This window comes from Hippocampus zosterae, chromosome 13 (genome assembly GCF_025434085.1).
Source record: "Hippocampus zosterae strain Florida chromosome 13, ASM2543408v3, whole genome shotgun sequence".
NCBI lineage: Eukaryota > Metazoa > Chordata > Actinopteri > Syngnathiformes > Syngnathidae > Hippocampus > Hippocampus zosterae.
In genome coordinates this window covers 20,551,959-20,573,615 of record NC_067463.1, presented here as the reverse complement: position 1 = coordinate 20,573,615, position 21,657 = coordinate 20,551,959, and the positions used below count along the sequence as shown (strand labels likewise).

Genomic DNA, 21,657 nt, shown 5'->3' with positions numbered 1-21,657 from the left:
TTAATTCCCCCTTTTTTTTGGACACCCTTCTGTAATTATGATTTGACAAAAATAGGATTCAAAGTTCTTAATAAAATAGTGAAATGTTACTTTGAACAGTAAAAGAGCACAGTTATGGCTCAGAGTGATGGCAATAGTGGACTTTGTGTGTGTGTGTGTGTATGTGTGTGTGTGTTTCTCTGCTGGTTGCCTCATCATCAATCTATTAATTAATCAATCGTCCTCATCTCAACAATATAGCATCTCATTACTCTTTAGACCATCTCTATTGGCAGATAGAGACTCACATTCCCTCCGAGCTTATTAGAATCATACAATCATTTTTACGAATTAGATTCCCCACTTAATACGAACAAAACATGCCTCGTGATTAGAATAAAGCTGCATTGTGGCTCTTAATCCATCAACGGTTAATGTGGCATGCTCAAGGAAACGAGCCCCGAAATCAAAGGAAATAATTGCTGTTAAAGCTAACAAGAGGTTCCCTCTCCTGTGATGCCTCTCTACCGCACGTCCCCTAAAGGCGCTCAAAAGATGTGTGTTCCTATTCTTCTGAAAAGATCCATTTAGGACTGGAAAAACACTTACTTAGAAAGCCACAATAAAGCCACTATTAACTAGCCGAGATCCCTTTCCCAGTTATCTCTTCTTGATACCGATGACGTGTTGCCTGTTCTAGTGACGATCGAAATCCATTTCATGACAAAAGAGCAATTTTGGTATAATTGTAGCCTGTTACACAGACACAAATGAGTGAACATGAGAGCAAAAAAACCATAGAATAAAAGTATCACAATGACTGGTGTTGACACGTGTACGTGTTTTTTGTTTTTGTGTAGTTCTATGTGCAGATTCACAGGAAAACGTGAATGTGACATCGACGCCCACCCGCATCCCACGACACCACTTCTCTTTGCATGTACCCCGATATTAAAATTACACATGAACGATGCTGGTAAAAATGTGGCAAACATTTGAAAAAGTGAAAAAAAAAATGTCGTCTTAATATGACACTGACATGACATTTTCAAAGACTTTGTGCTGCTAAGATGTGCTGTTTCTGGAGTACAAATCACAAGTTGACACAAACATTGTCAGAGAGGAAGGGGAAAAGAGTCCAATTTCACAGTTGTTTCAAATGATCAGCTGGCATAAGTGCTAATTGTGAACCGAGTGAGTCAGACTATATGTATCGAATATAAACACAGTAATAACACATCTATTATCAAGTTACAAGCATATGTTTCTAGCTTAAGTGGACGATATATGTTTGGATTCATCTCATTGACTAACTAGTAACCCTTTCATGCATCAATAATGATAATCTGTAACCTGATCACAAGATAGGCTGTCCACTGTAGTAACCGCTGTCACTGAAAGGGTGAAACATAAGATTGTTGATTTAAAAAAAAAAAAACGCAGCCTGCCATTTGTGGTTTGTAATTGTATTTGCTGTAACGGGACGTGAGTATTTTCTAGGAAACAACTGATGAAACTGGGCTCCGGATGAGAGTCAGGAAATTATTTGGTCAGGGTTTCAGTGAGTCAAGCTACCCATTTATACTTCAAACTTCCCCGTAAACCATATTTCAGTCGTCATGACGTGGGTAAATGACAGCACACCATGACACCACCATATAACACTGCCTCCACAACACTGACCATTCAGCCACATTAATTGTGTGTGTGTGTGTGTGTTTGTGTGTGTCAGAGAGAGAGATCTGTGCATTGTAGGTATTGAGGTTTTTGATGGTGGTATCTTGATATTAGCCACCCTCCATGAAAAGATGAGCTTACATACACTAAAGTCTTCCGTGTGTCTTCGGCTGACTGTTGTGTTCGAGTGTCATGCCAGCAGTAGAGATTTGTGATGGTCTTTTCTTATTTCTATTGAGCTCATGTACAGTTATTAACATTTCAATTAGACCACCACCCAGTTGTAGGATTTATCAAGTATCAAGTACCTTGATGCTAATTTTTAAAATATATATTTTTTAACCATCAACACAGCAATATGATGAAGAAGTGACAAAAAATTTTAATGCAAATCTGTAATTTCACTTATCCCTGAATTATCACTTTCTAATATCTTACAAAAATGTTTTTTAAAAATCTGAAACAAAACAAAAACATTTTAATAAGTTATAAATGATAGCTTTTTACTTGTTTCAATGGTTGAATATCATTGTTGATTCATTTTTGACTTCTCAAACGAGCCCATCCGGCCCGTCGAGAGCTCAATAAAATTGATAGATTCGACAAAATTTACTTTGCACATTGTAAGCACTTTATGATGCTCCATGGCATCTTCTCACTTTTATGAGAGGTGGTCTAGTAAAATTGGCAGGTACTGCACATTCATACTTGTAGTGTTGTAGTGCTTGCGCTTGGTATTGGTATACCGGTCTTGAGACCACTTATTGAGGGTCTTGGTCCCATCCTGGAATGAAAGGCAATTTTACTAGATCTTGACTCGGTCTCTGGACTTTTTTTTTAATCAAGACCAGTCAAGACCAGGCAATTACTATTGTGATCAGTGAGAAACGCAGAACACGGGGATGCGTTGCCTTCCCAGTGCCACGCCCCATGGATGTCAAAAACAACTTGTCATTTTGTATTGGGGATTTTTTGGGTGATTTTTCTTTGATATATCCAGTCTCAACCTCTGAAAGTCTTGGTCTTGTCTTGGTCTTCATTTTCTCGGGTCTCAAAGTCTTGGTCTCGGTTGGTGTGGACTTCACTACAACACTACATACTGTAGTAGATCACTTTTACTGTCAGTCTACGACTAGGGCCTGCAAAGGAAAGGTTTTCATATACTGGGACTCCTGTAATTTTTTTCATATATTCTGTTCTTTGATGCTTTGTGAAGCATTTTAATGAAATGGTTATTTCTTTATTCAATTCAAGACTGTTTTCTGTTATGCACAGTCATAAATACTTTTACCCTCAAACAGCAAAGGAGTCGGGTTTGTTTTTCATAAAATATTTTGTATTTACACTATGTAAGCGAAGTGCAGATGGTCAGATTTCATTATAAGCCACCAAATATTAAGATAATTGAACGTCCCCATTGGAATTCATGAAGTCACCTCTTATCGTTTCGATGAACTTTCACTTAATGTGACTGATGTTTAGCATGTTAGCATTGATCACCAAGGCACAAGATCAACTGGAAGCACACGGAGGAGATCAATGTTTTTCCTTCATCAATTTGGCTGCCTACCACAGGTCTGTATTTTTCTTTTTCTCTGTGTAATATGTTATGCTATCCTTGTATGCATGACTGTGTGCTGCAAGTTTTTGTATGCGAATAAATTGTTTTGTGTGTCTGTTTGGTAAGTGAATGCATTGATTCCCATCGCATGTGTTTATGTGTAGGCATTGAGGCGTTCTTTGGAACGTGTAGAGTGGATGTCATGCAGCTCCTGCTCCTCCTTGGACTTGATATCCTCATATTTCTGCATTCGACTGGCATCCTTCAGGTATCCCCAGTTAGCAGCTAATGCCATTAGAAAATGGACCTACACGGATGAGAAGAAAGCAGGAAGTCGAGTTAGAGACAGTGAGATGGTGGAAAGAAAAGCCACCGGGTCCAGGAAGTACCGGTATTTGTTATTGTTAGATTCAGACGCAGCATCCAAGAAATTGATGTAAGTGAAAGTGAATGCTGATCGTAAATTTCAAAATTTCTTTCCGTTTTTTTCTTTCTACATTTACTATATGAAGTGTCAAATGAGTATGTGCTCATACTTTTGCATTATTGGAATAAAAATAAAGAGTACACATACACGTGTGTGCATGTACACATACGTTTACGTGTGTGTGTGTGTGTGTGTGTGTGTGTTTACATCTGAATTAATTTGCTACAGTGAACAACCCCCTGATGTGAAAGATTTCTTGCTGCAAACATGATTTCATTGTAGAGGAGTATCACTGTATCAGCAATTCCAAAATTGACCACGATTATCATTCTTGGTGACTTCAATGCTGGAAAAAAAAATCTCAAATGGCACTTTCCTCCTTAAGCATGCCAAACATGAACTTGTCATAACGAATACCATCTTTCAGCAGAAAAAAATATTTTCAAAGCGCGCCAGCAACATCTTCAATCAAAACAAAAGCACCTTTTGCTTTGTGATCAGAAATATATCACAAAGCTTTTGCAGAAAGATTTTAGATGAATACCATCAAACACTTCCCAAACTCTATGATACAAAAAATGCAAGAAACATATTGCATCAGTGCATCTTGCCTTAACTCGAGAGTACACTAACTCATCACCCAAACACAGGGATGAACTCGAAACTGCTATCATCAATTTGGTCACCCAAAGATGAAACATCAGGATTTCTTTGATGGAAATGATCAAGCACTGCAACAACTTATTGCTGAAAAGTACAAGGCCTTTCGTGACCTTCAGAAAGATCCTGACAGATATTGAGGACAAAGAGTTACCAAGAAGGCCGAATAGCATTTTAAATCAAGAAGCAGAAACTAAAAGCAGGTTTTTAAAGTTGCATGTGAGACGGATTCTCTAGAAACTGACTATGTACACCATGAATTGACCACCAATCAACTGGAATACACTGACAGAACATTCATCCTCAAATCCATAGCAAGAGAGGTTTTAGAGTCTTTGTGCATTTAACCTAACAAGCATGTGTTTGGAATGTGAGAGGAAGCCAGAGTGCCGGAGAAAAACCTAGAGAAAACATGCAAACCCCGCAAAAAGGGCCTGATATCTGATTTGAACTCCTGAACTTCTCGACGATGAGGCAGACATGCTAACCACAACACTTGCTCTTTCTGAATTACTTTACAAAATACAAATTGAAAGCATATCTCGAGTCAGTGATACACCCTGCACATTGCTTATGACATAAATGATTGTATTAATAGCAGTGTTGGCTTTTCTGGATAAATGAAGCAGAATCTTGAATTTCACATGGGAGAAAAAAATGCTGCTTAATGTATAGACGCCATTTATTTCTGCAGATTAGATAACTAACATAGAACTGGCATTTTTCAAACACTGAAATTTGGTCCTCTGAAATCAGCCTGTGAGTAGGTGGTGTGTTTTCTGGGACGAATGCCAATCCTCTGTGAATCTAAAAAATGATAAACAAGTGCAGAAATAGAAGAACGTGTGTGTGTTTGGTAAAGTTTTGCTTTTTTTTACAGTTTGGTTGACAAAGAGGTAATATGATTAACGGCAATGATGTTGTCTGTGCCTACTCGGTATATACAGCATTGAGATGGATCTCTAAAAGAACTAAAACACGACCATCAATTCAGATATCCGTACAGCTTGGTGACTCACTCACACTGCAGACATCTTGCCAAGCACCCTCCATGCTGGCTTCAAAAGGGAGTGTGATTTAGTTATCTGCCAAATCGGCAGTGTACTTAACACAAGAAGAATTACAATTTGAAATACACATCTATGATAAATTAAATATCCATTATTTTTCTGTATCGCTTATGCTCACTAGGGCCCCAGCTTAATTTGGATGAGGTGTGTGGTACTGGTCTAAATGAAGTATTGTTTTCCTTAAGGAATTTGCAATTAGTTGCGTCCTCACCATTGCGATCACAGCAGCTCCTGCTCCAGCCAATGCACACACGAACAGATGGAAGGTCAAGTCCAGCTGCAAAAATCACAATAAGACTTAAAATTGTACATGAATACTCTTTGTATTCTTGTTTTACTTCACTTTTCATTTGGGTCAGATCAAACCACACAGCAGTTCTTACCTCATTAGATTCACACATCTTGAAGAACTTCTCAGATCCTGTGCAAACCTTCCTCTCCTCAGATATGGTCACAGCACCTGATGAACAGAAACCTGGTCAAGGATAAATGATTTTGTTTGATTTTCGCTTTGTTTTAAATTCAAAACAATTTGATACTGTTGCCATTAAAAAAACATTTAAAAAAGAAAAAAAGAAAAGAAAAAGAAATTGCTGGTGGGGGGAGGGGTTTGTGTCTCCCAATGATCCCAACAGCTAAACTGTGTGCTGCTTAATGCACCTGGCATGCCCCATGTCAAACAGTTCCTATTTAGGGGACCAGAGAGAGTATGGCTCACAAATGTCTTATGGTGAAGATAAATATTAAAATCAGTTTTCCCTTGCCCAGACACAAGCCCCCCCCTCTATGGGCAGGCCTCCAGGTGGTGCTTGCTGGCAATCACCTGGTGGTCAGGCCTGAGCCCATTGGACCCAGTCTTACACGGCCCAAAAAGGCATTATGGGTCCCCATTCACATGGGCTCACCAACTGTTGGTGGGACCAAAGGGGTCAGGTGCCCTGTGAGTTTAGTGCCGGTCAAAGGCGGGGAACTTGGCCGGTTCAAATCCCCAACAACAGAAGCCAGTTCTAGGGACATGGAATGTAACCTTTCTGGCAGGGAAGGAGACCGAACTGGTGTACAAGGCAGAGCAATTCCAACTAAACATAGTCGGACTCTCCTCCACACATTACGGCTCTTTTATCAGTCCTCTCAAAAGGGGTTGGACTCTTTCTCATTCTTGAGTTGGTCACTGAGAGAGGCACAGAGCAGATGTGGGCTTGCCACCTGTACATTGGGGTTCACCCAGGTGGACGAGAGAGCAACCTCCTTCCGCTTTCGTGTGTTGCGGGGGGCGGGGGGTGGTAGGGTGGGGGGTGGAGTCATGACTGTTTGTGCCTATTTACCAAACAGCAGCTCAGAGTAGCCAAGCGTTTTGGAGTCCTTGAAGGGTGTGCTGGAGAGCATTCCCGCTGAGGAACCCCTCATTATGCTGGGGGAGTTAATTGCTCACATGGGTGTTGACAGTGAAACCTGGAAGGGGGTTTTTGAGAGGAAATCAACCAACACTAGGCTACCCAATCATCAGAACCCAATGGGTGTTCTGTTACTGGATTACTGGTGTTCTGCTCCTGGATCATCATGGATGGTCCAGAAGGAACACCATGTGTGAACATAAGGGGGTCCATATGTGGACTTGGCATCAGGACACCCTAGGCTGTTGTTCGATGATCGACTTTGTAGTACTGTCATCAGATTTACGGCCACATATTTTGGACACTCCAGTGAACTGATCATTACCTGGTGCCGCATTAGCTCCAATGGTGAGGGAAGATGTTGGACCGATTGGCAGACCCAAATATATTGTGAGGGTTTGCGAGGAATATCTGGCAGAAACCCCTGCCAGCAAGAGTTTTAACTTCCACCTCAGGTGGGCTACATTGAGTCCGAGAGTTGGCCATATTTCATGTCTCTGTTGTTGACGCAGCCCATCGGATCTGTGGCCGCAAGGTAGTCTGTCGTGGCGGCAATCCCCGAACCCGCTGGTGGACAGGGATGGTAAGGAATACTGTCAAGCAGAGGAAGGAGTCCTATATGACCTTTTAGCCCTGTGGGACTCCAGAGGCGGCTGACGGGTATGGGCCGGCCAAGGGGAATGTAGCTTTGGGTCTGAATGCAAAGGCTTTTTGCATTCAGTCTTCAACAAGTGCCCACATGTGGAATTTTTAAAAACATGTTGAATTCTCATTACATATTCTAACTCATGTGACGTCACAGATATGTGGTTTCAATTTAAGAGGTACTTTTTTCAAAATAACTTGGTTGAATTCCAGTTTGTATAACACTGAAAAATTTTGGAGGTTCGATTTGATTATTGTTAGGGACGCATGTTTTATAGCAACAAAACATGGCCGGGGCCATATGTGACCCTTATAGGGATTGTCTAGTTGAGTTGGAAGTGTCTTTCAAGACATGAGTGTTTTTCATTGATTCAAGCACCAGGAATAGCTCATTTTACCTACCAAACTGGCGGAGGTCCAGGCAGAGGTTGGCTCCCTCAACCACGCTGGTGTTTTTACACATGGACCATACATTGAAGTACATGAAGACCGGCAGGCTGGTGAAAGCTGTCACACCCAGCCACACCAGGAAAAACAGGTAGGCTAGGAACATCAACTGAACAGACATAAGGTAAACAGAAACACAAAACCTGAATGATAAATTCAGTTTTTTTTTCATCATTAAGAGAGACAATAACCATTTTGTCCACATTTTAAGCAATAATCCACTAAAATGATCCACCAGAAAACAGGGAAAAAACAAGAAAAAGTAATTTAAGTAAAATTAAACACCTCCTCATTAAACAAAAGTTATTGTCCATTGTTTTTCTTTTCAAACCTGAATTGTCATGTTTCGCCGACACAGCATAACATTTCCTATCATGCCTCCCATTCTAGTTACTATTTGATGTCAAATTCCACTTAAGCATTTGTGTTTTAGAGACCAATTCATATTTTTGTTTTGCTAGGTTCTTGCATTCATAATGGGATGTGGTTACAGTTGACTACCATTTTGTTAACCACTCATTTCTGAAGGAGCATGAATTGAAACGCCTTACAATTAATGTGATGTCCTTTTATTTCTCTTCAGCCAAATAAATCTAAGCTTTCTTACAAATGCAGTCAGGCAGCGTCCGCATGCAGTAATCTTGAACTCTCCATACAGATCCCTTATTGCTCCAGTGGTGAAAAACGCCTCCACCAGCAACAACACTCCAAAGACAAAGAATCCAGCTGCAAGGCCATAGATGATGTACTTCAGGATGTCAATGCTGCAAAGAAAATAAACATTACTTTTCAATTCTAAATCCCTGTATTATGGTATTAATAATTTCATCAAATGATTACATAATTATGGTGGTGCATTTTGTTTTTAAAGGAGAGGCTATGCCATTTCAGATATACAAGTGGAAATAACCCTAAAATGTGTTTATGTATGTTTCTGATAAAAGGTGGAAATGTTCTGTGATGTCATATTTTGGGGGAGCGGGGTATCATGGAGGGTTTGACTTTTCCATATCATAAAAATATGAATCATACAGACATAGAAAAATTGGAGCATATCTGAAATGAATCGTTTCATCATCAGTAAACTATAGATTAATACTGATCTTAAACAGCTTTTGTATTGAGCAAAAATATTGTTTTCATTGTCTTGCCGTGTTACACTAAAAGGATTGCATTACAGCTCTGCATGCTAATTGTGATATGAGAACACTTATTTGGTAGTAGATCATGTAGTAGGACATCTTACTAAATTGAATTTATTTAATAGAAATTGTGATCTTAAATAAAATCCAATGTTCATATTTTCATTTAATGCTTTTTTTTCTTCCTTCTTATTTATTTATTTGCATTGGCAATGTCAGAAATGGTGCTTTTGAGGTGAATGCAGCATATTAAAACTCTGCAATCCTCCATTCAACTACTACAGAATAGTTACTTTTGAACCACAGTGTCGTATGAATGACTACTAGCAGCACATAACATGTTTTATATAATATTTAATTACCGGTATATTATCACTTTAATATGTTTTGTTGCCTGCTCATTTCCAATTTCACGAGATTTACTAGACTTCATGAAAATATTTAACAAAAGGTTAAAATCTTATGATTAACGGGCACCCAGGAAAATATTATTGTTGAAACAAAACATAATGACATTGTTATTCATTTAAATGCAAACTAAAATTGATTAATACCAATTTTGATCACTTAACCAAATATGGCTTGGGATACTGTAAACACTCACATGGTAAACACATCCAGAGTTTCTCCAGAGCCTCGGATGACCTCAAAGTAGTTCTGGAGGATAGTGACGGTGCCACTCAGAGCTTCATGGCCACATCCACAGAACAAGGCCACACCCATGTAGAGGAGGATGGTGGCGATGAGGGATGCCCAGGGCAGACTACCCACACATCGCTCACAACACTCCTTGCAACCTGAATGGACAGAAAAACACGACTTTGTAATGAAACACCTTCACATTGTCATGGCAACAATGGAATTGATAGAACAAGAATGACCATTATCGACCAAATATGAAACTGACATAAAATAACATTTTTAAAAAGTGTTTTTTTTTTAATTTGGAAGAAAATGACAATTGGTATGTGTGTACAATATGCGAGGTCAATGAGATGGAAGAGCAAACGAATAGAGACTCAAGGATCTAAGGATCTTTGCAGATAAAATGGAGTGCCATATACAGTAGGAGTGCCATATACAATAAGCTTGAAGGTTTCCTGAACCCCTCGATGCCATTTGTCGCCAATTCGCATCAAACCCCTTCCGCTTCAAATGCCGGCAAAAATAACGGATGTATTCCCTGACTTCCGGTCTAGTGACTTTAAATGCTTCCCTAGGAACCTTTTGCAAGCCTAAAATCTACAGCTGATGGATACAGAAAGGATGATTGGATCCATCATCGCTATTTTATTTTATACCGACATCAGAATCAGAATCAGAATCAGAATCAGAATCACCTTTATTGGCCAAGTATGTAGAACACACAAGGAATTTGTCTCCGGTATAACACGCTGCACTAGTATCATCGTAAACAACAAAATCATTGAACCATTTTAGAGTATACCAGTAGTTTTGTAGTACCATTTTGTGGTGCAAGAAGAGTGACTATGTCAGTGACTGTTTAAGGAGTTAATGGCTAGAGGGAAGAAGCTGTTTAAGTGTCTACTGGATTTGGTGCGCATGGATCTGTAGCGTCTGCCTGAGGGGAGTGGCTGGAAAAGGTGGTGGGCAGGGTGCGGGGGATCCAGGAGGATTTTCCGTGCCCTTGTCTTGATTCTTGCACTGTCCAAGTCCTCGAGAGTGGGTAGGGCGGTGCCAACGATTTTTTCCGCCGTCCTAACTGTCCGTTGAAGTCGGATTTTGTCCTTTTTTGTGGCGGCCCCAAACCAAACCGTGATGGAAGAACACAGATTGATTCAATCACTGCCGTGTAGAACTGACATAATGTTGATGCGTGAATAGAAATGAAAGAAATGACCAATATTTGTCATCACTTGCTCATTTTTCCTTTTCATCCTGCAGGTTTTGGAAATTCATTAATCTAGTGGAGGGGCGGCCTGGTAGTCCAGTGGTTAGCACGACGGCTTCACAGTGCAGAGGTGCCGGGTTCGATTCCAGCTCCGGCCTCCCTGTGTGGAGTTTGCATGTTCTCCCCGGGCCTGCGTGGGTTTTCTCCGGGTGCTCCGGTTTCCTCCCACATTCCAAAAATATGCATGGCAGGCTGATTGAACACTCTAAATTGTCCCGAGGTGTGAGTGTGAGCGTGGATGGTTGTTCGTCTATGTGTGCCCTGCGATTGGCTGGCAACCAATTCAGGGTGTCCCCCGCCTACTGCCCGGAGACGGCTGGGATGGGCTCCAGCACCCCCCGCGACCCTAGTGAGGATCAAGCGGTACGGAAGATGAATGAATGAATGAATAATCTAGTGGAATTGGATGTGGCTAGGACAGCTCTTTTGTCAATTGTGAGCTTGAGCGTGAAGGAGGCACCGGGTATCTACTATATCTGCCTGTCAGTGATATGCGGTGGTTTGTCCTGAACAGTGTTTCTTGTGATATATAATAAAATTTATTAAAGATAATAGCGAGCCAGGATTGGGGTCACTGAGTTTATTAGAGTCCCAACCGCAGCTTCTTAATTTACAGCCTCTAAAATACATTTGGATGGTTTTAAAGCTGCAATTGCTCCGTGTGCAGTCTTCTGCTGTGATATGCTGTATTTAGAACACGTGTCTTTGAAATAGTCACAGCTGTTGTCTTTCAAATTGTTCTGTAATGTGTTTTTCAATGTTGTAAATTACAGTTTCTATTTTGCACAACATTGGGAGTATATTTTTGGATTTTGACTAATTGACTTGACAGATGTTTACTGTGGTGCTGGTGAATTACTCATTCCACCCCAGCTCCACCCATGCTTTTGACCATTCAGTAATGATATAAATCTGAAGACCTATGCACGCACAAACACACGCACACAAATAAATAACCTGCACACTTCCATGCAAAGACAAAAAAGGTACTGAAAACAATAGAATCATCTCCCGAGTTCTTAGAAAAGAGCTTGTGTGCCTTCATTCGTGTGAGTCATCCTACCGCTCATGTTTAATTGAGCGGCCATGTTGCCATGCCAGCAGGGGTGTGGCAGGAGCCTGCTTGACCCACTTTGCCTGTAGCGTTGTTATGGCAACAGTGCAGCTCAGCAAGCATCAAAGCCATACTAATACACATTTTCCTGCGCAGCCTCAGAGGCACACATCACGTCAGTGTGCTCAGTGGTTATTTTGAAGAGATTCATAGATATTGTTTCATGTCAAAATAAGAGCCACAAGGGTGTAAATGTTGTACATAAACAATTTGCAGTGAACGTGTGTGGAGAAGGAATGATTTTTTCATTTGTGTGGTCTAAATATTCAATATACAGTATATCATTAGTCTACGAATGTATAATAACACAGTTGTATCAGACACGGATTATGTATACAGGTGTTTGTCATTGTGTGTTTTATACTAGCCATGGTATATAGCCAATGTTTGATAAGCAGGCAAGACCCAGTGACCCGGTAAAAACTGGGACACGCCAAGCACCAACGGCTGTATACGCTCCATAAACATGAGGGTGTTTCCTTGTTTGTGAGGAAGCTCAGCATTGATAGTACAGTAGTAGTTTAATTTTATTTTTTTTTCAATTTGTGGTGAGCACACGCTTACACAAGGTAAGACTCTACTTTAGAGCTCTTCTCGCCAACTGTCACAAATCCACAATGCTTTTTGAACAGAAAATCTGAGGGTGCAGCTGCATGATATGGGGCTTGTTGTTACAACAACAAATGGACTTTACATGTTCTGTTGCTCATTGTTTCAATGAAACCCCCTTGCTGAATGCATCTCAGGTGATGCGCTTCACCTTCATGGTTCCCAACTTCAGGGAGACAAAACTAAAGGTGGAGGAACATGCTTGTACATTAATGAAAGTTGGAATCATGGGATCTATGCAATGGTCCTATTCGTGGACTTCAGTTATGCATTCAATCGAATCATCCCTGAACTCCTCATCTCCAAGGTTCCTGACAGGCAGGACCAGGGAAGTGCTGGGATCAAAATTCGTCCCAGGATAGTCCTCCATCATCTACTGAAATGGTGTCATCAACTCGTCGTCATGTGCCGAAATGTAGCCACGAATGAGGTGCTGATGTCATGCGCTGAAGCGTAGTTGTTGACGAGGGGGTGTGTGTACGTGTTCGGATGGCTGCTCGCAGCTGTGATGGCCAGGATTGGCCCAGAAATACGCTAGATCAGTGGTTCTTAACCTTTTTTGAGGTACCGAGCCCAACTAGTTTATATGCACGTTCACTGAACCCTTCATGAGGGAAAAAATATATTTTTTTACAAATTCAAGATATTTAAAAAAAACACATTTATTAAGAACATTCATTCATTCATCTTCCAAGCCGCTTGATCCTCACTAGGGTCGCGGGGGGTGCTGGAGCCTATCCCAGCTGTCTTCGGGCAGTAGGCGGGGGACACCCTGAATCGGTTGCTAGCCAATCGCAGGGCACACAGAAACGAACAACCAACCACGCTCACACTCACACCTAGGGACAATTTAGAGTGTTCAATCACCCTGCCACGCATGTTTTTGGAATGTGGGGGGGGGACTGGAGTACCCGGACAAAGGCACGGGGAGAACATGCACATTTCACACAGGAAGGCCCGAGCTGGAATCAAACCCGGTACCTCTGCATTATGAGATCGATGCACTAACCACTGGACTATTGGACCGCCCCTTTTTTGTTTATTCATTCATTCATTCATTCATTCATTTTCCGTACCGCTTGATCCTCACGAGGCCAATCGCAGGGCACACACAAACGAACAACCATTCGCACTCACACTCACACCGAGGGACAATTTAGAGTGTCCAATCAGCCTGCCACGCATGTTTTTGGAATGTGAGAGGAAACCGGAGCACCCGGAGAAAACCCACGCAGGCCCGGGGAGAACATGCAAACTCCACACAGGGAGGCCGGAGCTGGAATCGAACCAGGTATCTCTGCACCGTGAAGCCGACGTGCTAACCACTGGACTACCGGGCCACCCTTTATTGTATTTAATTATTTATTGTAATTTATTTATTTGTGAAATTTGTACTGGAGCAGTCTGTGATTATGTGGTAGACAGAGTCCCATTTTGCCCCTAGGCGATCGGGCTACAGTTAATGTAGGATCCTTCCCCTTCTTATTAAAACTTGTAATTGTAAGTTTTAGTTCACCCAGTAAAGCTTCTTATTATCAACGCATTATTCACCATATTAATTGAAGTTTATTTGGTGTGTGTGTTATGGTCAAAAAGGCTAACGTGTTATTATATTGCTCACTTGTGTTCATGTTAAGCACTTTCATTTACTTGTTGATTGAGTTTATGTGGATCATCTGAATAATGTGTGCATTTGCTAACTCAAAAGCAACTTAACTGTAAAGGAAGCCTGACAACAGTAAACCAAAACGTCCCTTACAGATCCATGAAATCCTCATCGTGTACGCATGTGAGTGCATGCTCTGCTGGCAGGGCCTTTTGAAATTATTCTATCTGTCAGTCAAAGTGTTTGTTCAACCTCCAATCCCTCCTCGCCTCTCCATTACTGTCCATGTTTCACACACTGCAAATCGGACAGTGTTCAAAGTTTGAGTACAGTAAAACAATTGCATTTATACCGCTCACAATAAAATAGCCTCTGTCGTGTAGGATATAACTACAGATTACATAAATTGATAAAATGGCGCGTCAACTGGATTCGACCCTGATTGGTGTCTGTTTGTCATTAAAACCACGCCCCTAAATATTGATTGAAGTTCACTGGTTAAAGTCCTTCTCACCTGAAAGGTGGAATCAAACAAAATTTGCAGTGTTTTGAATTAAAAATTTGAAACATGGCTCATTCAAAGTATAGTGTGGTGTTGAATAGATGAACACACTATGGCATGGGGTGCCGCGGTCCAGTCCTCAAGACCCTCTATCCAGACTGTTTTACATGTTTCCCCCTCAAACAAACCTCAATCAAATGATCAGGATCATCATGATGAGCTGATCATTTGAATCACGTATGTTGGAGGAAGAAAAAATGTAAAACAGCCTGGATAGGGGCTCTCATGGACTGGACTTGGGCACCCCTGACCTATGATGTTGAATTATCACCAGCAGATTTGCAGTGCATCCGTCCGTGCCTGGCAGTGCTGATTTAATAATATTGTGACCAAGATATTCACTTTCACACTGTTAGGGATTTCAAAATAAAAGTGACTGCTATACACGATATACTGTTATATACTAGCGAGATGTTTTCCTCTTCCTTGGGGGGGGCATGACAGAAAATAATTGAGAACTACTGATGTAAAGTAAATTTACATGAGTAAATTTGTAATAAAACTACATTCAAATGGGGAATCTGCCATTTTTCCCCTTTCTTCTGTGTGGTTTTCACTTCCAGCATTTGGTTTTCACTCTCACGCCACCCTCCCAATGCTCTCCCGCTATGAGTGTGCTAAGTCGATTTATATTGACTACTTATCTCCATTAAGTTCTTCTCTATCAGTGGTCTCAGTAATGAAATGGATATGAGGCTTATAAACAAGGTTCACTTCCATTTGTATGTCTCTGGTCAGTTTTCCATTAGGTTTGATTGAACAAACTGAAGCAGTCACATAATTGCTTTTCTACAAGTGAAATAACCACAAACCATTTCCCCTTAACGATAACTGGCCTTTATGGCACTATCATAGTCCCAACAAAACCTTCATTGTCCCTAAACTCTTTCATCAATCTGGTTTCGGGCACTTGATGTCTTCTTATTTTTTCCAGCAACACAACATCTGAAGTCTGAAGTGTCTTACCTTCTTTCACTGGGTAATTGAACTATACTCTTTTCTTCTTTTCACTTACACACCATAAGTGAAAGAGGAAATGTAAAACTGAAGTCTAGACTCAATGGGCATCATAATATCCTGAATTTCCTCTCTACAGATGCTTTTCCATGCCTGCACAGAAGCCAAATTATGCAAAGCACAATCATTTTTGGTAGCATCAAGCAGGACTGTGATGGCTCAACACAGAACTGTTTGAATGACTGTCTTAACAGGTGCCCGGTTAGCCTTCCTGGTTAGTCCCCTGAAACCTGACTATCTTGGCACAGAGAATTTGGACAGAGCGAGGGGCAGGCTTTGTGAGGAATGTCTCCGCCAGTCCACAATAACTTCTATTGTCTTTAACATATTCAGCTCCAGGTTGCGCATGTTCGACCAGAGCACCATCCTCTCCACTTAGTGTAGATAGTACAGAGTCAGCCCTGTTACGCGTTTCTAATGACATCCTCCTGGCAAATGACACTGGAGACTGCGTGTGTCTGCTTGTATTGAATTTAACTGCAGCATTTGATACAGTGGATCACAGTATTCTGTTGACTCGTTTGCATCACTTGGTGGGCATTGGCGCTCTTGAGTGGTTTAGGTCCTATTAGGTCCTAGCTGACATAATCTTCTGTGTTAGCCTTGGCTGCTCTGAGTCACGTACTGCCCCTCTGTCATGTGGTGTTCCACAGGGCTCAATTTTGGGGCCTGCGTTGTTGTCTCTGTACCTGCTCCCAGAATTTCTTCAGAATTTCTTGAACTTAAATGAAAACAAGACAGAAGTGATATTGTTTGGTCCCAGTGGCCCTTGTACATCCCATCCTGTAGACTTGGGCCCCCTGACTCCTTATCTTAAGTCAACATTCTCAAACTTGGGTCTTAAACTGGACAGTGATTTTCAACTTGACCGGTAAATTGGTGCCGTTGTTAAATCCAGCTTCTTTCATCTTAGGCAGCTCGCTAAAGTAAAACCTCTCCTTTATCATGAGCACCTTGAGACAGTAATTCACGCCTTCGTCACATCCGGCTCGATGACTGCAATGAACTTTACTTTGGAGTCAGCAAATCCTCCATTAAGCATCTCCAGCTGGTTCAGAATACTGCTGCTCACCTCTTGACTGGTACTCGTAAGAGGGAGCACATAACTCCTACTCTGGCATCTCTTCATTGGCTCCCGATACATTTTTGAGTTCTTTTCAAATCTTTAAATGACCTCGCGCCGCCATCGGAAAATGGATGAATTGATGGAGGTAGAGAGAGCAACACAGAGCTTGAGGAGAAATTCAAGGATGATCTTAAATGCATTTAGGATGGAAGAGTAGCCTCGTGTTGACGGCATCAGCCAATGAGCTATTTGCTCTGTAGGAAAACTGCTTAGGGTAAAACAGGGCATTCAGATGCTCTTTGGGTGGTCTAAACGAGGTATTTAAAGAACTTTGTGACCACAGATGTTATATTGGCAGACTTGTAGTCCCAAATGACACGTTTCGTGAGAACAGGGATACAGTTCCAGCCTTTACAGTGGGTGCACTTCATGTTTAAGATCTGTGGGAAAACTGGAGCCGTGATCAGCCCAGACACCTCATTTGGACCAAAAGCCTTTTTGATCTTTTGTCACGTGAACAGTTGAGCGACATTTTGTTCTCGGATGATGAAAGCAGTTTGGGAGGCAGACGGCCAACCAGAGGTGTAATATGGGGAGTTCTTTCAGATCTTCAGTAGAACATATTTACAATGTCAGGCAGGTCATGTTGGACTCCACGGGGAAAAATGTTCATGACTCCAGATTTCAGGGAGTCATTCGGGAAATAACACAATCACGGCAATTTTGCAATATTAAAATTGCCATGATATCGTCATTAATGTTACGATATTAAAAGCAGCACATCTGTTAACACACACGAACACACACGCGAAACAAAATTAGACAGTCCAATGAGAAAACCTAGTCTGATTAGTGCTCATATGGATGAAACTTTGGTAACCAGACAGAATGCAGCGGTTATCACTCCCATAAATCAGTCACACTCGCAAATATTTTCCAACATCTCCATCAAATAAAAATGTTTTCCACAATATCACATTATGCTTTTTTTCATGATTTTTTTTCAACAGTATCATGAGCTTTTTTTTTTGTCAACCTCCCCACACCATGAAAATATCAAATCATGACCTTTATTTGGATGTCGTTACATCCCTCAAAGACATTGGGTGAATTTTTCTCTATTATTATTAGTAGTAGTAATTAGGGGTGTACCAACAAACTGATAAGAATCGGAATTTTTTTTTATTTAAAAGATGTGAGTGCCTCGAAGTGAATCATTCAATTTTAAAATATATGGAGAGATCTATCAAATTCTCTTTAACTGCAGAGATCTCATACAAGGAATTGGCACATTAACAATATTGACAAGAAAAAAGTAATGACATCAAACCCTCTCAAACTGAGCAGTACCATAGCAAAAAGAATCGTAATTGAACTAAGTTGAACTGATTTGAATCATTACACTTTCAAATCTAACTGTCCTTGAGTCATTTTACACCCCACATATCGCAAACCATATCAAATTGTCTTTTTTACACCCCTTTGTAGTTATACATGAATTAATCATCCCTTCATCTATCCATTCATCTATCCATGCATTCATTTTCGAATCCGCTTATCCTCATGGAGGTCGCGGGTGCGCTGGAGCCTATCCAAGCTGTCTTCGGGCAGGAGGTGGGGGCACCCTGAACTGGTTGCCAGTCAATCGCAGGGCACACATAGACAAACAACCATTCATGCTCACACTCACACCTGGGGACAATTTAGGATGTTCCATAAACCTGCCATGCATGTTTTTTGGAATGTGGGAGGAAACCGGAGCACCCGGAGAAAACCCACGCATGTACAGGGAGAACATTTAAACTCCACACAGGAAGATCGGAGCCGAAATCGAACCCTGCATCTCCCACTGTGTTTGAGTGCCCTAAAAATGCTGCACAGTATTTAGTGAAATTTTCTCAATCTGTTGCTTTAGTGCATAAAGGAAAACTCAGTTCTCCTGGTAAATCATTCATCATTATATTGTCTTATGTCTCAAAAAATGATGTGCTATGCCTATTTATTTGTTGGATTGAATTTATTGAATATATATTTTCACAACATTCTAAATATTATTTGTATTGCCATGAACTGTTAGTATACTGACAGTATGTTCTACGCATGCGACTAATACACAAAAGCACCTCTCATTTTTTCCGGTGCATATTCTTGTTCAAGCCTTTCAGAATGTAATTTCAGAGCAGAAGCATGACAGTGATTAAAAGTTGCATCCGCATTGGTATCAGCCGATTACTATTACTCTTGCAGTATCATTTGATCCTGATCAATTCTTTTCATTTACATTCAGTTGTTCTTCCGCCTTCCGCAGTCCACTTGAAGTTGCAACAACCCAGCAAAATGGAGGGATTTATATGTCTAAACAACAGACAAGCTCCTGTCAGAGGTGATTGTACTGGTACATTCTCCTCCTCCATCTTAGATGTCAAGATACAATGATAAGAAAGAGCGGAGACGAAATGAAAATGGCAAACAGGTGGAGCATAAAATGAGTGAGGAAAAATAATTATTAGGCTGGTGCCGCAAGTGATTGAAATTCTCATTAGATTCTAATTACTTCCAAATGATTTTGGAACAGAATGATCGTGATGCTGTAAAATCTTGTTTGGATGGAGTTATTATGCTGTTGAGTGTGATTCAGACTGCCTTGCTGGGGGAGGGAGGGAGGGAGGGGATCTCATGTGGGCGTAGGCCCGGCTAGATATCCATTGTCAGGGCTGAATGTTGTTCCGATTTCGACAAAACGGAGAGAGAGGGCACAGTGACTGAACGAACAGGGGGCTCAACTAAAGATAATTCCAATTAAATACATGCTTACATCAAATCCTACCCACAAATCTGATTGGCCAAAACAGATTCCTTGCCGAAAAAAAAAGAATCAAGAATTCCGTGAAACAAACCATATTTCTCTGGATTCCGATGTAAATAACTGAAATGTAATGTTCAATGCAAATGGCATGACACAAATTCAAAGGGAAAAAAAAAAAATATTTTAGTGATTGGTTTAATCTGTCTGACTGGAATATGTTATGTTTCAAACTCGGGATGCAAGGAAGAAAAATGGACACACCCATTTTGACGACAACAAGACAAATAACATTTACTGTAAAAAACATGAATATTGTCCGAAATAATGATTGATATTGTCGGATGAACTAACAATGAGCAAAATAAATGCTGTTATTGGAAAAAAAAACCAACATCAAAATAAGAGAACAAAATGGATGGTAGGTTGTAGAATGGGAGGCAATGATGGTTCGGAGCAGTGAAAGGAAAAAAAGAACAGACGGTAAAATGCAGCAACGTTGGGATGGACAGACGATCTCGGCAAATCCAGCTGGAAACTGATAAACTGTCACACATACGGATCAAAACCAGTGAGGGGCTCTCACAGGAGGACAGAAAATGGAGGGAAGGCAGGGGAAGGGGACACAAACAGGAGAGGAAAGGGCGCTCAGACAAGCGTGAAGCGGCAACAATAGCGTCTAACAAAGAAAATCCCAACAGGGGCATCAATCACTGCTCCACTTTGCTTTAACGTTCCCCCCCTATGTTCTTCATCCACCCATCCAATTCATCCAACAATTTCTTCGATTCGTCCATCTGTCCATCCAGCCTTCCTAAGCAAAACAACATCGTCCCTCCAGAGTCTGCCATTTCATCTCTATCTCATCCTCACTCGGCTTCATTATCCATTCATCAAAAGACAGAATGGAATATGGCCGTATGTTCTGCAGTATTAAAAAAGACTGGTCACTTAATGATTACAGCCCCTGGTAAATAATGTAAAAGACACAGTCTGAGAGTAAAAATCATATTGACACAAAATATTTTTGATCATGAACAATAATAGAATATACAGTATATATGATGTTTTCTTCTAGATGCAGTACATCAATGCTGTTACTGCCTACAACACTAAAAGCTACTTGGAAGGATGCATGAACAGAACAATGAAAGAATGCACACACATAACGAGATGGAAATAAATAACACATTTCACTCATGTCCTACCTTTCTGGCTTTGTGATTCATCCATGTTTTCCTCCATTGTTGCAGGTTAGAATCCTTTTGTCTCAGTGTCGGTGAAACGGTTTAAAGCTCCTTGCTAGCGCTCAGCACTGTGCGCTTGTGCGTGTCTGTGGGAGGCTGTTTGTGCACGCGCGGATGTGTTTTTCTCCTCCTGCAGATGATGGAGGATCAGGGAAGTCCTGCTTTCAGCACCGTCTCTCCTCATTTGGGCTTCTCTTGCATCCTAGCTTAGGATCTATCATCATACACACCTCTCGATGTAGATATACGAGTAGATAGAGTATTATATACTGTATCCCTTTTGGAAAATAAGAAGCAAATGTTTTTTATACCATATGATTGTATTTTTTAAGACAATATTAATAATATGTGTAAAAAATGCAAATGAGCCTGTGTCTTAAACGTATTCATTCATTCAATGCCCACAAATAGGAGGTTGACCATTACATACCCTCTGCTGTGAGGGTATGGCATTCCAGAGGACTGAAGTCTCCATCCATCCATCCATTCATTTTCTACCGCTTATCAGGGGCCGGGCTGGAAGGGCAACAGCTTTAGCAGGGAAGCCCAGACTTCCCTCTCCCCAGCCACTTGTTCTAGCACTTTCCGGGGGATGCCGAGGTGTTCCCAGGTCAACTGGGAGACAAAGTCACTCCAGCGTGTCCTGGGTCATCCTGGTTCCTGCTGCCAGTGAGACGTGCCCGGAACACCTCACCAGAGAGGCCGAATCAGATACCCAA

General features: G+C 41.1%; 2 protein-coding genes across 2 annotated transcripts in view; one reads left to right on the top strand and one right to left on the bottom strand.

Annotated features, from left to right (window-relative positions):
• Positions 1 to 21,128, bottom strand: gpm6ab (glycoprotein M6Ab). The gene is made up of 7 exons (XM_052083812.1): positions 20,900 to 21,128; positions 9,607 to 9,799; positions 8,468 to 8,624; positions 7,816 to 7,969; positions 5,758 to 5,834; positions 5,586 to 5,651; positions 1 to 3,524 (listed from the first exon to the last, which is right to left on the bottom strand). The coding sequence occupies exons 1-7, from the start codon at positions 20,934 to 20,936 to the stop codon at positions 3,372 to 3,374; spliced, it is 837 nt and encodes a 278-aa protein (XP_051939772.1). The 5' UTR covers positions 20,937 to 21,128; the 3' UTR covers positions 1 to 3,371.
• The window catches only part of cep44 (centrosomal protein 44), a 112,190-nt gene continuing 98,197 nt past the window's right edge, over positions 7,665 to 21,657 (top strand). The window contains exon 1 of the mRNA XM_052083807.1: positions 7,665 to 7,669. The gene's annotated coding sequence lies outside the window, so the exon portion shown is untranslated. The remainder of the gene's footprint in view (positions 7,670 to 21,657) is intronic.